Source organism: Bolinopsis microptera, chromosome 7 (genome assembly GCF_026151205.1).
Source record: "Bolinopsis microptera isolate Bmic1 chromosome 7, MBARI_Bmic_1.0, whole genome shotgun sequence".
Lineage (NCBI taxonomy): Eukaryota > Metazoa > Ctenophora > Tentaculata > Lobata > Bolinopsidae > Bolinopsis > Bolinopsis microptera.
Window position 1 is genome coordinate 14,549,410 of NC_087078.1, and position 14,123 is coordinate 14,563,532.

The following is a 14,123-nucleotide window of genomic DNA, read 5'->3' on the forward strand; positions in this document are numbered from 1 at the left end:
TTGGACATCATACTGCGTGGCCAGCTGACATTCATGATCTTTCTGAGGTGGTTACGGTGACATGCATCTAGTTTGTCCCAGTACGATTTAGGCATTCCCCAGCAACTAGAGTTATACATGAGGATAGATACTACTTGGGCCTCATAGACCTTCAGCTTCTTCTGTAGGGGGATCTTACTCTGGCACCAGACCTTCTTGAAGTTCTGGAATGCTACATTGGCTAACATGATTCTTCTGGTGACATCTTTCCTACTTTCTAGCAGAGAACCCAACAACTTGCTACTGCACCATTCTTCATTCATTTGCATTCTAAGGGGTTTACCATCATCCATGACCTCATCTTTCCCAGCTATGTAGACGTGTACAAACTCTGTCTTTGATTCATTAATATTCAGATTCCACTCTTTGAACACCTTAGTAGCGACAGGGAGGAGGGCTTCTAGAGCATCTTTGTCTTCACCAAGATAGTCGATGTCATCAGAGTAGGCATCTTCTTCAGGCATGCCGCTAGGACTAATAGGAGGGGTTGGGCGCAGCGGCACGGCACGCAGGTGGTAGCAGGCACCAGCTAGAGTGATTGTGAAACAGAGGCCTGAAACACTATCACCTTGGGGTCCTCCATTGGTGCTGATGAATTCAAGGGAGGTAGCGTTGTTGACTCGCACCTTGATCTTGGTGTTGCTCAGGAGGAATCTCACTAGTCTGATCTCATCTCTTGTGCACCCTGCGTCGTCTAGGAGGTTGAGCACAGTCTGCCTACTGATAGTATCGAAGGCACTGGACATGTCTAGGCCCATCTTGTGGAAAGACCACTCTCTTTCTTTTACGATGCTGATCAACATACGGTGACACCATACCAGGTCTCCACAGCTTCTCTTCTGCTTGTAGGCAGCTTGCCATGGACCTGTGTAAGCGTCTACCTTTGCTTCAATTCTCCTGAGTGTAATGAGGGATAGCAGCTTACGAGCACAGTTACATAGTGTCAGGGGTCTGAGGCTTTTCAGTTCACCAGGAGTCTTGCCAGGCTTTTGAAGAGGGGTGATGAAACATTCTCCGACAGCGTCAAGGAACAGGTTCTCTTCAAAGCAGGTGTTGATGATTTTGGCGTAATGGACACATAGCGCACTCCCACCATACTTGAGGAGCTCATTGGGGGTATTGTCAGGTCCATTGGCTTTGCCGTTCTTGAGGCGTTTAGTAGCGGTTTTTACCTCATATTCTGTGATAGGGCAGTCGAGGGGAGAAGGGGGACCTTCAAACGGATCAAGGGCAGGTTCATCTCCAGTCAGCTGTTCTTCATACCAATCGCGGAGTACTTCAGCTTTAGCGAGGTCTGTACCAATGGGGTACCCATCCTTATTGTGGACAACTATAGGCTTTGTCTCTTTGGTCTTAGCTAAGGATCTCACAGCTTCGAACATTTGACGCGTGTCGTCAGTTGATGAAATTTCTTCAGCTAACTGGTCAGCCTTAGCACACTCTAGCTCCTTCAGTCTCTTTTTGATGTCTTTACCGAGCTTATTTCTCCGTCCTCGCAGTACAGAGCTATCACAGGGCTTGTTGGTGCTTGCCAGGGCGAGGCGTATATCGTGTCGTTCTGCGACTAGGGCAACAACAGTAGGGTCATTAGAGAAGAAGCACTTATTCTTAGCCTTCCTGTAGCCTAGGGTCTCAGCAGCTGACTTATGAACTTCACCCAGTACTACTGCAAAGTCCTTGTTGGGATCACCTGAGGGTATTACAGTAGAAAGTCTACTAGCAATGTCATGTTCATACATTCGTTTACAATCGGGGTCTGATGTGAGCCTGCGAGTGTCAAACATTTTAGGACGTTTAGGAGCTTTAGCGTAGAACAGGGGGCGTTTAGACAATTCAATCGTACATATTACAAGCCTATGGTCAGAACTAAACACCATACCGTTGTGCGACCTAGCATCTCTGAGCAGACATTTACTTCTTCTTTTACAAAGAATATAATCTATCTGAGTAAACACTTTACGCTTTTTACCAGACTGACCTTTGCCATTAACCAAACCCTCGTAAGTGGTCCGATGACTCGCACGGTGAAGGAAGGCAGTATTAGCAGCAAACAAGTCGTTTCTACACATGAAGTTGAGAAGGTAGTGACCGTTGTGATTCCTTTTACCCATACCGTGCCTGCCGACATAATCTGACACACCATTTACATAGTCTGAGTCATCAAGCTTACCCAGCCTACCGTTGAAATCTCCCATCACAAACAACTCGTGTCTTGAAGGAACGACAATAGCTGAACTGACTTGCTTGTACAATTTCCTGACAATTTCTGGTCTGAGTTCTGATTTGGTGTTGGTTGGGCAGTACACATTGACGGCTCTAAACATGACGGGTTCACCGTGCTTTACAGGCAATCTGAAATCTATCCACGCAACACGGTCACTAACACGATGATATTGAACAATGTACGGTACTAGCCGCTTTGATACCACAAACCCCAGTCCTGCATAACAGGCATCCTTTTGTTCAATGATAATCAACTTATTGCCACAGGGTAACATTGCTTCAGATGGCTGAGTGATCTTAGTTTCTTGAAGGGCTATAACGTCTAATTTATATTGAGTACAGTCACGTCCTAATATATGTTGGTCTACTTCTTTGCTCAGCCCACGAACATTGAATGTTGCAAGGGCTAGAATGAGTGAGAGAGGGATCAACTTAGGGACGATGAGTAGAGGGTTAGATGCTGCAGCAGGGGTAATCTGTGTCTCCCTGCTTCTGCTGATTTAAGTTAAATTTAAATCTATATGTTTAAATTTAACTTAATTTATATGTTTATCAGAGGTAATGTTTATAATATGTTTCACAAATTATAACCATTATATTTCGCTACATCAACGGTTGTTTCAGTTGTAACACTTCAAAAGTCAGTAGTTTCTAAAGTAATCGTTATTGTAGACTTAACAAATTTCAGATAAGTAAATTGAAAAGGGATCTAGCTGAAGTGAATGAAGACAGAGAGGTTACTGAGTTACAGCTGCAAGAAGTTGGTGATAGATGGAGATCTATATTGAACGAGAAGGAGGTAAGATGTTTCTTTTTAACAATATTTCCGTTGTCCAGTTTATTTTCAGAAATTTGTTTATTGCCGTGTTTTTGGGCGTTTATAAGCTGTATTTGCTTGGGCACACATTTTCTGATATTATAATTGGTCGATAAGGGTGGAAACAAATTGATTAACTTTCATCTTTAAACTAAGAAATAAATTCAGGAGGAATTTAAAGCACTGAAGGACCGATTCTCTGAGCTGGAAAATGAAAAATCAGTGAAAAAAGCTACACGTTTACGAAATGTGTCTGGTGATATTGACTTCAGTGATCCCTTCATGTGTGAAATGGAAATAGGCAGACTTATCGATGAAAATCAGATGCTAGTTGCTCAGGCAGAAAAACTATCTTCCAAGGTAATTCTTTCTAGTTCGATTCGCACTCGGTTCAACCTTCCCAAGTGGTTTTCGCGAAGTTTTTATTTTGGCGCTGAAAGATAACGAAACGTTTTCGTTCTATGGTAAAACTTGGGATGTTGGGAAACGTATCATCTTAATCACATTTCGTTGAACCTTAAACCAAATTCGGAATGTAAACCAGTTCCCCCAGCGACATTGTTTCGATAACTTTTCCGGTATAAAAACAGTTTAGTTTGTAAATCAAGTCTCGTAGCTGGGTTCCATTTCTGTAAACTTTCAAATGAGTAGACATTCGAGGCTTGATTATCTTTTTCTCTGTAGTTATTGACTATTGTTCAAACCACACCTCTTTCTCTGTACTAAAGCACAATACAATTTCCTTATTTCCATGATATATGGGGAAAAAAAATTTAAAGTCCGACTTAGCGTCCGACGCGAAGACATTGAAACTTGCAAATAGTTGAATGTCAACTAGATACAAAACACGTTACGCGCGCGCGCGAGCGTAAATACAAACAAATTTCGTTCACTATCGTAACTTAGTTTGTTATGACTGGCCAACCTGAATGCATGTTTATTTGGTATGAGTCTTTAACTTGAAAGTTGAACAGAAGCGTCCAAACATTCACCAAAAATTCTTTGTTTGTTCTGCCATGAGAAATTCTCAAAATTAAGAAATCGCGTGATGATGACTATTTTATCTTGGTGATTCGGCAGTTGCTTATTCTAAATTTTTAAGCTATAGAGCGGGCGGGGCAAAAATTATCATCGCACTTGTGATTTTATGCATTTTCAGTCCAATTCGCAAACATCAAGGACCGAGGAAAATGGAGAAAACGAATCTAAGATAATGGTTAGTCCTGATTTTGATTTGTCATATTAATCTGATAATGCGTTCTCTGTTTCGTTCGAAACATCTACAGGTTTTACAAGAATTCCGATCCAAAGCTATGAAGTCTACCTATCATGAGATTAATTTCCTGAAATAATTGCCAAAGAATGTACCCAAGAACACGTAATATCTAAAGAATTTAGTTTAAAACTAATGACCTAGTGTTACACACCAGGAATTGCAAGCACAGTTGAGGTCCGTCTACATGGAGCACCAGAACGAGTTAGCGCTAAAAGACCAGGAAACTGAACGTGCTATTCACAATTTAAGGGAGGAATTTCAGAGGAGCAATGATGTAGACCCTTACTCAAGTAATCCTCGTTACTAGTTGGTTTCATCAAATATTTACTGCCTATTTTCATCATCATAACCTCACTTATTTAACAGATTTTTAGTAATCTTAGTTTATCTTGGATTGATATATTTCCTTTCAGGACGCTCATCGCATTCTGAATCTGAAACCGACGCGGAACTGCACAGGAAATATTCTGAGCTACAGTTCCAGTTCAAACGAGAACAAGGCTATTTCAAACAGGTTCACCGAAATAAACATATGTTCCAAATTCACAGTCTTTTAAACTTTATTTTTTATTATTCCTATCAAAACATAAGCTAGCCTTTTCAAAAGTACACTTTAATCAATCATGAACACATTCTCCAAGTTGTATGTCAATCTTATCAGCTGGAACAGGAAAAGCTTGAGCTAGAAACTAAGCTCCAGGAATTCAAAGACTCTTTCTCAAAACTAAAATCTGAGAACTCAGTCTTGAACGATCGTGTGACAGAGTTAGACGAGTGCAAAAAGCATGTTGTTTCATTAGAGGAGAAGATTGTTTGTTTGGAGCAAGATGCCGCCAAAAAGAATGAATCTCATGCCGGGTAAATATTTTCTATTTGGAACGAGTATGATATTATATGTCAGCGTTGAGTGTGAACTTGAATAAGTGTTATATGTTTATTGTTTGACTAGGGATTCATCGTTTAAACATAATATTCATATATTGATATCTATTTCATTGTTATGTATGAATATTTATTTTTAAACCCTTCTGCTTGAAATTTCAGGATTACTCAATACGAAGCTGTGATAGACAACTTGAACTCTCAGATGGGCGAGAAAACAGTTGAACTGACCAGCATAAGATCTAAATTATCGCAAACTGAATCCTTATTATCTAACAGGGACAAAGAGGTGAGAACAGATTTAAATTTCGTCCACACAGGGTTCAAGGTGCTAATGGAAGTTATTTTGAGAACAGAATATCACGTGCCATGTCTATCACATTTGATTCAGTAAGTTTGGAAATACAAGTATGTGACATCAATTTGCATTCAGATTCACCAACTGCGAATGGCACTTAACACTGTTCAAAGTGAAGATTTCCAAGAACTGAGGGGACTCGTCGATTCCCTCAAAATGCAGGTACAAACATTTACAATGATGTTTTAGTTTATATATAATTCTATTCCAGCTTGGAAGTGGATTTAATGATGGTTCTCGAACTTTCTGATCTGGTACTTTAGAAGAGATCACATAATACCGCTTTGTTAAATAAGTTATTTCTCATCATTTGACGTAGATTCTACAGATTATACTTCAAAGGGACAGAAATTATTGCATTATTCAATAAATACCAAACTTTTTACTTAGAGAAATCATCTGAGGATGTTAAAACTAAGATCATGACAAATCAATGGCAAATTGATGACAAATTATTGTCAAATTTATGACTTATTCAAATATATCGACGTCATGAAACGTTGTTTTTGCAGCCTTTGCTAAATAAAACCGTCAAACGCCCGGATTTACCGTAATTCTCACTGTCTTCTCACTGTCTTAAACCTGTCACAGGTTGACGGATATAAAGAGACACTGAAAGAGACCGGCCACAAACTTCTCCACTCCAACCAGAAAGTTGAGACACTCTCCACTCAAGAAGTTGAGTTGAAAGCCACTGTCTCCTGTCTCCAAACTGAAACATTGAGACAGAGTGAGACTATACGAGACCTCCAACTTCAGGTATATACTCAAACGTGTGATGTGTATTTGTTAGGTCAGCGTAGGTGATGGATCTCATTAGGGACTGTTCGCGTATTACGTAAGCCTGATTCTGACCTTTTACCCATACTCCCACCCCTTCCCCTCCGTAAGCCATTTTACAGAACCCTTTTTAGAGAAATTACACCAGCCAAATCCACATTTCCCTAGGTTGGCTTACGTAATATGTGAGCCATTCAGTATGCAATCTCTACTTTTAGTTACGTATTTTGTGTAATAGTGTAATGTGCATAAATTATTATACTTATGAGCATATTTCAATAATTGTACCGTAAAGCTCACTTAGAGCACCCCACATTTTAAGACAACCTAGCAGTAACATTATGATCATACAATATACAGCAGCTAAACATCAGTGATATTAATAAAAAGAGACATTTTCATTTCGCAGGTTAGAACAAAAGATGATTTCATATCAGAATTACAAGAATCTTCTTCATCACTGAGAAGGTCTGGATCGGACACCACAGAGAAACTGGAGGCTCTTCAGAGTGAACATCAGACAGTAGTTAGACTGTGTAACCAGCTCAAAGCAGGTACTTGAAATATGTTTAACTAAGGTTTGGTTTTACTTTTTAAGGGTTTTATTAACTTTTAAAATGTTATTTACTATCCAAAAATTTTAAAAATACAGATAAAATTTTGATGGTTATTAAATCGTGCACTTATAGCACTGATGGTAACTAAACGATGAAATGCCATTTCAGAAAAATTAGAATTAGTGGTAGACTCAAAGAAAGTTCGGGAAGGAAGCACCAAACTGCAAAAGGAAATGAAGCGAATATCAGCGGAACAAGCTCGAATCCAACAAAATGGGCTATCTTTCATCTTGGAGGCTCAACTAACCGAATCTCAGATGGTAGAGATCAAAGAGATAGTATCGGGAGAGAAACCGACGGATAGTGAATCTTGTAATTCCTCAGAGATGAGGGAACTGAAGCGAAAGCTAGCGGACAAGTCGGAGCAACTGCGCATGCTGCAAGGTACCTGTTTATTTCTTTCTCCCAATTCTTTTTATTTATTCCGAAGTTTTTACCTGGTTTTATCGTATTTTATGTGTCAGTGTATATTGTGTTTATTCTCATTCAATCGTTTTTTTCTTTTTATTTCATTCCAAATTCTTGAAAAACATCCGCTTTAATCTAAATGAACCAAATTAATTTCAGGTAAAATCTCCAAGCTGAAGTCTGACCAGGAAGAGATGATATCACCGTCAGAACACGACACAGCCTTATCAGATCTAAAATTGGCACACAACGTCATGGTTGCGTCTCTAAATGAACAAATCGACAACGCTGGTAGAGAATGTGAAGACCTGAACCTACAGATTGTGGTATGTTTGACTTTCTCGGCTTCTTTTTATCTGAAGGGTTGATCTAGTGTTGACGTAGCTGAACCGCAAGGATCCTCGTTAGAGGTATAATTATAATTGTTTATCATGTGACAATTAGCATGGTGGAACTGGAATGGGAGACGGGAGAAAAAACTTCAGAATACTGGGTAAACCAGTCCAAGTAGGGGGCTATTATTTCTAAACCTAGACTTACTAAGTTTACATTTTTAGAAATTAATTTTCTTGCAGCCGTCTAGTTTTACACTGATTGTAAAGACTGGTGGATGGTGTAGTGTGGCCCTGAAAGCTTCAAGACATCCTTGTCAAAGTTACATGCCACGGCAATTGATTCAACAAGTAATCACTTCCCAAAGACACAATCTGTGTTTGATGTATATCGGGCGCTAGACTTAACAAACAGCTAAATTTTATGTCAATAAATACGCGGTGTTATCTCCCCCTTTTCGCACTGGTTTTCTGCTTTTCCACGTCTCCGAAAATTGCCACATCTCGGCTTCATAGTGCGATGCCAAGAAGTGTTGATTTTCTTTTTAGACTTGAAGCCATGACACGATACACTGAAGGCGTTTTACTCATCAAATTCGCATAAATGAGTTGGGAACATGGAAGGAATTTTTGCAAATTAACACTCTGGCAATTTTAGAAACGCTCATCAAGTTGGATGTAATCACTTAAGGGTAAAGTTCAGATAAATATTAATAATAATATATTTTTCTTATCATTTCGGTCTTCCTGGATTGTTTTGTTTTTAAAGGGAAACAATTTATCTGATTTTTAAGTATTTATTGAAGGTTTTACGTTACAGATTTTGGGGGAGGAAAACTCAAAGCTGACTGTAGAAAATATTGAACTGAAAAATGAGATGGCTGAGAAATCTGAAAATGAGAAATCGGTGGCTGAGATTTCGACTATCTCTGCAGATAAAGAGTTTGAGTTTGAGAAGACGATGATTGAATATACGGAGAAAGGTATTGTTAGAAATTTAAAGCCATCAACAATTAAAATACAGGGCAAAACTATATTTAACAAAAATTAGAGGCCCACACACCGTATAAAAGGCTCTCGATTAGTCATTAGCCATTTGTTTCGACAAGCAACATCCTAAAGTACATAACGGGCCAAAATTTAGTACTATATTTAGCAAATTCATCAGATTTATTCCTGTTAGCACCTGTATATTTCCAAACAACGTAAATTATGGCCTTTACCGGGGGGGGGGGGGGGGGGGGGTACTGCCCATATTCCAGAAAAAACAGTTAGTACATGGTACTAAAGGGGGTGTCTAACCCCAAAAAACCCATTTTACCTCAAATTTCAATTTTGGGAATGGGTTTTGAGGTTTTTTTTTTGGGTTTTTTTTTGGGTTTTAAAAAAAATTTAAAAAATTTTGTAAAGTCTTCCTTTAAAGTTTAAATGAGCTCTTTAAGAAAAAGCAATTTCTGGGTGGGTATCTTATTCTATATACCAAAAAACAGTTAGTACCACGATTTTTCGACAGTTAGTACCGCAAAAGGCGGCAAAAGGGGTGGGTGTCTTACGTATTATCCAAAAAAACAGTTAGTACCGCAAAGGGGGTGGGTGGGGGGGGGGGGGGGGGCCAAGGGCATAAATGGAGAAAATGGAGAATTACTCATAGGTTTTTCCATTTTCTCCATAGAAATAGTCTCCATTTTATGCCATTTTATGCCATTTTATGCCATTGAAAACCTGAAAAATTTAGAATTTCGAGAAAAATTATTTAAAAAAAGATATTTTCGGCCAATAATGAACAGAGTATCATGAAACATGGAGAAAAGTGGTTTCAGAAAAAATTTGAAAAATGTTGACTTCGGGTCATTTTCGATACGTACCTCCCGTATCGAGAGCTCCCGATTCCGAGCTCGTGTTGCAAAGGGGAGGCCTGCCTTCCGAGATCGCATTACCTCGAGTCCAAAATTGTGTATGGAGGGGAAAAAATATTTTCGGCAAATAATGAACAGGGAAGCATGAAACGTGGAGAAAAGCGGTTTTCAGACAAAATTTGAAAAATTTTGACCGAAAAAATATTTTCGGCTTATAATGAACAAGGTAGCATGAAACGTGGAGAAAATTGTTTTTCAGAAAAACTTTGAAAAATTTTGACTTAGAAAATTACCCCTCGGTACACAATTTTGGACTCGAGGCTTCCCCCTGGTAATGCGATCTCGGAAGGCAGGCCTCCCCTTTGCAACACGAGCTCGGAATCGGGAGCTCTCGATACGAGAGGTACGTATCGAGAATGACTCGGGCCGAAAATTTTCTAAGTCAAAATGTTTCAAAGTTTTTCTAAAAACCACTTTTCTCCACGTTTTATGCTACCCTCTTCATTATTAGCCGAAAATATTTTTTTGGTTTTTCGGTTTATCGAAGTCTCTGCACCTACCCCTCGATAGTCGATACACAAATTTGGACTCGAGGCTTCCCCCTGGTAATGCGATCTCGGAAGGCAGGCCTCCCCTTTGCAGTGCGAGCTTGTTTCGACTTTCGAGGATGTAGGTCTCACTTCTCAGTGCCTATTACTCTCCCCTATTACTCACTCCTGCTGTAGCCTGTAGAAATAACTTTACACTAGGCTTGAGTAATTATGAGTTTGCCTGAAGTGTGCCTCTACTAACCTAGTATAAGCATCTAGTAGCCTACTATGAGCTTTACGCCCCTAGTAAGCGTAAATAAACATGTTAGGATGTCCAATTTAGGTGTTAAATGGTGTTAAAGATGAAATTTCGAAGACAAAATTCATGGCATAAAATGGAGAAAATGGAGAATTACTCATGGGTTTTTCCATTTTCTCCATAGAAAAAGTCTCCATTTTATGCCATTTTATGCCATTGGCCCCCCCCCCCCCCGGTGGGTGTGTCTAGTGAAAAATATCCAAAACTACACTTAGTCGACGTGATGTCCGACACTTGGTACCCGATCCCCCCCCGCCTATACTGTCATTATGGCCTATACTGTTATCGTGGTTTTATCTATCATCTCCACTCGCTATCTACTCGACACGTTACGGGCTTTCTGCAAAATCGAAAATGTACTTATACTCGAAAAAATAATCCAAAATCCCGCAGCTCAAAAAGAAAAAACCCGGCTGCTAATGGAAATAGAGAGACTAATGGACGAGACCTCGGTTGTAGAGGAGGAGTACACAACAGTGGTGTCAGACAAAGAGCGGTTGGAGGGACAGGTTGAGGACCTGAAGGGGGCTGTGACCACTGTTCAGAGTGAGAAGGAAAATACGGAAAATAAACTCGCTAAAGTTTCAGAAAACCTGAAGAAAGTAAGAAGTTTATTGGGTGTTGTTGTGGTTAGCCTTGAGCACGAAACTTTTAGGCTGAATTTTGTATTAACTGGTTAACTGGTTAACTTATAACTTAACTTATAACTTATTTAGGTCTCAGATGCGTCGTGGGTTGCACTTTTGATTTAATAGTCCATCATTAATTAAACGTCTCATAACTCCAAAAGTCAAAGTTCATGAACCTCGTGACGTTCTGGACGAGCACTTTTGAATTTGACAGAATTGAAGATTCGGTCTTATAGTAGAGGTTATGCACAACTATATATTCTAGCTGACCGCACCAACTGTAATACTTCGACTTAAACCTGCCTGTAATATCAATAAATCAAGTTAATATGTAACTTATCTCGTACGAGTTCAGTTACAATTAACCTGTTATCTGTGAACTTTGTCTCAATAAAACGGCTAGACCTGATCTTGATAATGTTTTAACTCGGTGAGGTACTGGCTGTACTAGTGGCACTGTCCTGAGATACAATTTTAATCACGTGATAACTGATACTATCACGGGCACTATCTCGACTTATCATTTTAATCACGTGATAATTTCACAGGCACTAGCTCGACTTATCATTTTAATCACGTGATAATATCACAGGCACTATCTCGTCTTATCATTTTAATCACGTGATAATATCACAGGTACTATCTCGACTTATCATTTTAATCACGTGATAATATCACAGGCACTATCTCGACTTATCATTTTAATCACGTGATACTATCACAGGCACTATCTCGACTTATCATTTTAATCACGTGATAATATCACAGGCACTAGCTCGACTTATCATTTTAATCACGTGATACTATTACAGGCACTAGCTCGAGTTATCATTTTAATCACGTGATACTATCACAGGCACTAGCTCGACTTATCATTTTAATCGCGTGATAATATCACAGGCACTAGCTCGACTTATCATTTTAATCACGTGATACTATTACAGGCACTAGCTCGACTTATCATTTTAATCACGTGATACTATCACAAGCACTATCTCGACTTATCATTTTAATCACGTGATACTATTACAGGCACTAGCTCGACTGGAGGTTAAAGACGCTAAGATAGAAGAACTGTCAGATCAGGTGACCGGGGTGGAGAAGAAGCTGGTCGAGTCAAATGAGCTGGTGGCGTTCTTCAGGAGCAACCAGACTGACGAATACAAGGTGGGATTGAGTTGAAATGGGTGTGGTCACGTGTAATGTGAAATGAAAGTTTTACTCTTTGAAACTTTTTGAAAGATTTCGTTTAAGGTGGTTTTAGTTGGGATTATCTGTGTTACCCAGCGTTAGAGTAGTGGTCAGGTTTTGGGGCTTTAAGGGTTGTCGAAGGTCGCAGGTGTATATTTTATCAGAGCTTTGAATCATTATGTATATATATATGTAACTTTGTTTGAAAAGCATTAATATATACATATATATTAATGCTTTTCAAATAAAGTTACAACGAATTCTTCATGTAATGCATACTGGGTTTGGACAGGATGTCCCGTTTAAAATATTTCCATCACGTTACATTACATAATTCTCAATAAATGTAATAGATTTGTAGTGTTGTAATTGGTTTAAAACTATCTAAGATTTGTTGAGTGACCGCTTTTTTCAGGCCGCAAGATTGGGACTGAGTGAAGTTTCCACACCCTCCTCAACAGTCGAGACAGCGAATTACGTCACAGGAAATGACGTCACACCGTACGTATCCAGTAACGTCACAAGTTTGACACAGCAAATAGAGGAACTAACTCAGAAAGTCAGGGACGCTGAAGCGAGATGTGGAAAGCTTGCGGAGATTGTTAGGGACAAAGACTTAAAGCTGGATTTAATAGAGGCTGAGGTAGAGCCAATCTTCTTTATTTATGGGAACATTTTACTGCGGTCGCTTTTCGTACTGTATTTTATGCTATAGTTCGCGGTGGAGTTTAGCTATTTAAATTGAACAATTTTTCGGCACCGATATTTCGTTCTGTAATTTGGTTGTCGCGACACTAAATGATCCAGACGTCGAAAATTTGATAAATAAAAGGTTATTTAGAACGCAAGTTTTGGATCAAAAATGGAGCATTTAATAATTTAGATTGCGACCAATATTTTACCCAAGTCCCAATATAAATGGCTATAATCTACAGTATCAACGTCACGGTTGTTAACTAGAAGTTAATAAAATATTCGTTGTAGATTGCAATGAATGAAACGTTGATGTTTACCTGAAAATTTACTTTTGAAGTTGAATGAATTGCAATAAAGCTTAAAATGGTACGAATTTTAAGTACCAAATTTAAAAGTGCATTTTAAAATTGAAGTACGTCATAAATTATTGGGTTATTTGTCGGACAAAGTATGAACTAATTGCTGGAATGCATGTCAAATTGATTATGAAATGACCGTCTGAATGCTGTTCTTTTCCATGGCAATTGGAAACAATTTCTCATAAAATTTGAGCAATTCTAACTCTATTTTTTAATAATCCTAATGTGGTTAACAGCCACTAAATCCTATCCTATATGGCCTATTCTAAAGTTTCATCATGAAAAATACTGTAACTATAGCATCTATTGTGCAACTATGCATAATTGTAATGACGAGTAGACATTGTAATTCACAATAATAGCTACTAATTATGACACTATCTCAGATGCTGAGTGCAGGAGACGCGTCTCTCAGTGAAGCCGAAACGAATAAGCTCATAGACCAAAACATGAGGCTACAGAAAGTTTGCACAAATACGGATAAGGAGTTGGAAAGTATGAAGCAGCAGAACTTGGAGATCATCCACCAGCGAGACTTTTATCAGGATCAGGTGTGGATTATTTAATTGATGTGTATTATTTATTTAATTAGCTGTAACGTGATCTAAGTTTTACAAGTTTTCCGTGATCTTATCTTGGACCATAATATTTTGTTATCATTCGTTACTTTAACGCCTCCAGTACAAGACACCCTTCCAATTCTCAAAATATTGCGACGAAATACTGTTGTCTACAGATAGAGATGTCTGGATATGATAATCAAAATAAATCGTCTCGATATTTTATATGGAATCACGTCCGAGTAGTGCTG

At 38.8% G+C, this 14,123-nt stretch overlaps 1 protein-coding gene across 1 annotated transcript in view; it reads left to right on the top strand.

The window, feature by feature from the left end:
• The window catches only part of LOC134818482 (thyroid receptor-interacting protein 11-like), a 54,016-nt gene that overhangs the window by 6,946 nt on the left and 32,947 nt on the right, over positions 1-14,123 (top strand). Inside the window, exons 4-20 of the mRNA XM_063828068.1 lie at positions 2,951-3,061; positions 3,248-3,439; positions 4,239-4,295; positions 4,510-4,645; positions 4,769-4,869; positions 5,017-5,213; positions 5,400-5,526; positions 5,671-5,757; positions 6,187-6,354; positions 6,785-6,929; positions 7,101-7,376; positions 7,560-7,726; positions 8,553-8,715; positions 10,831-11,039; positions 12,099-12,233; positions 12,673-12,900; positions 13,699-13,863. Coding sequence (XP_063684138.1) covers positions 2,951-3,061; positions 3,248-3,439; positions 4,239-4,295; positions 4,510-4,645; positions 4,769-4,869; positions 5,017-5,213; positions 5,400-5,526; positions 5,671-5,757; positions 6,187-6,354; positions 6,785-6,929; positions 7,101-7,376; positions 7,560-7,726; positions 8,553-8,715; positions 10,831-11,039; positions 12,099-12,233; positions 12,673-12,900; positions 13,699-13,863 — 2,664 coding nt within the window. The remainder of the gene's footprint in view (positions 1-2,950; positions 3,062-3,247; positions 3,440-4,238; positions 4,296-4,509; positions 4,646-4,768; positions 4,870-5,016; positions 5,214-5,399; positions 5,527-5,670; positions 5,758-6,186; positions 6,355-6,784; positions 6,930-7,100; positions 7,377-7,559; positions 7,727-8,552; positions 8,716-10,830; positions 11,040-12,098; positions 12,234-12,672; positions 12,901-13,698; positions 13,864-14,123) is intronic.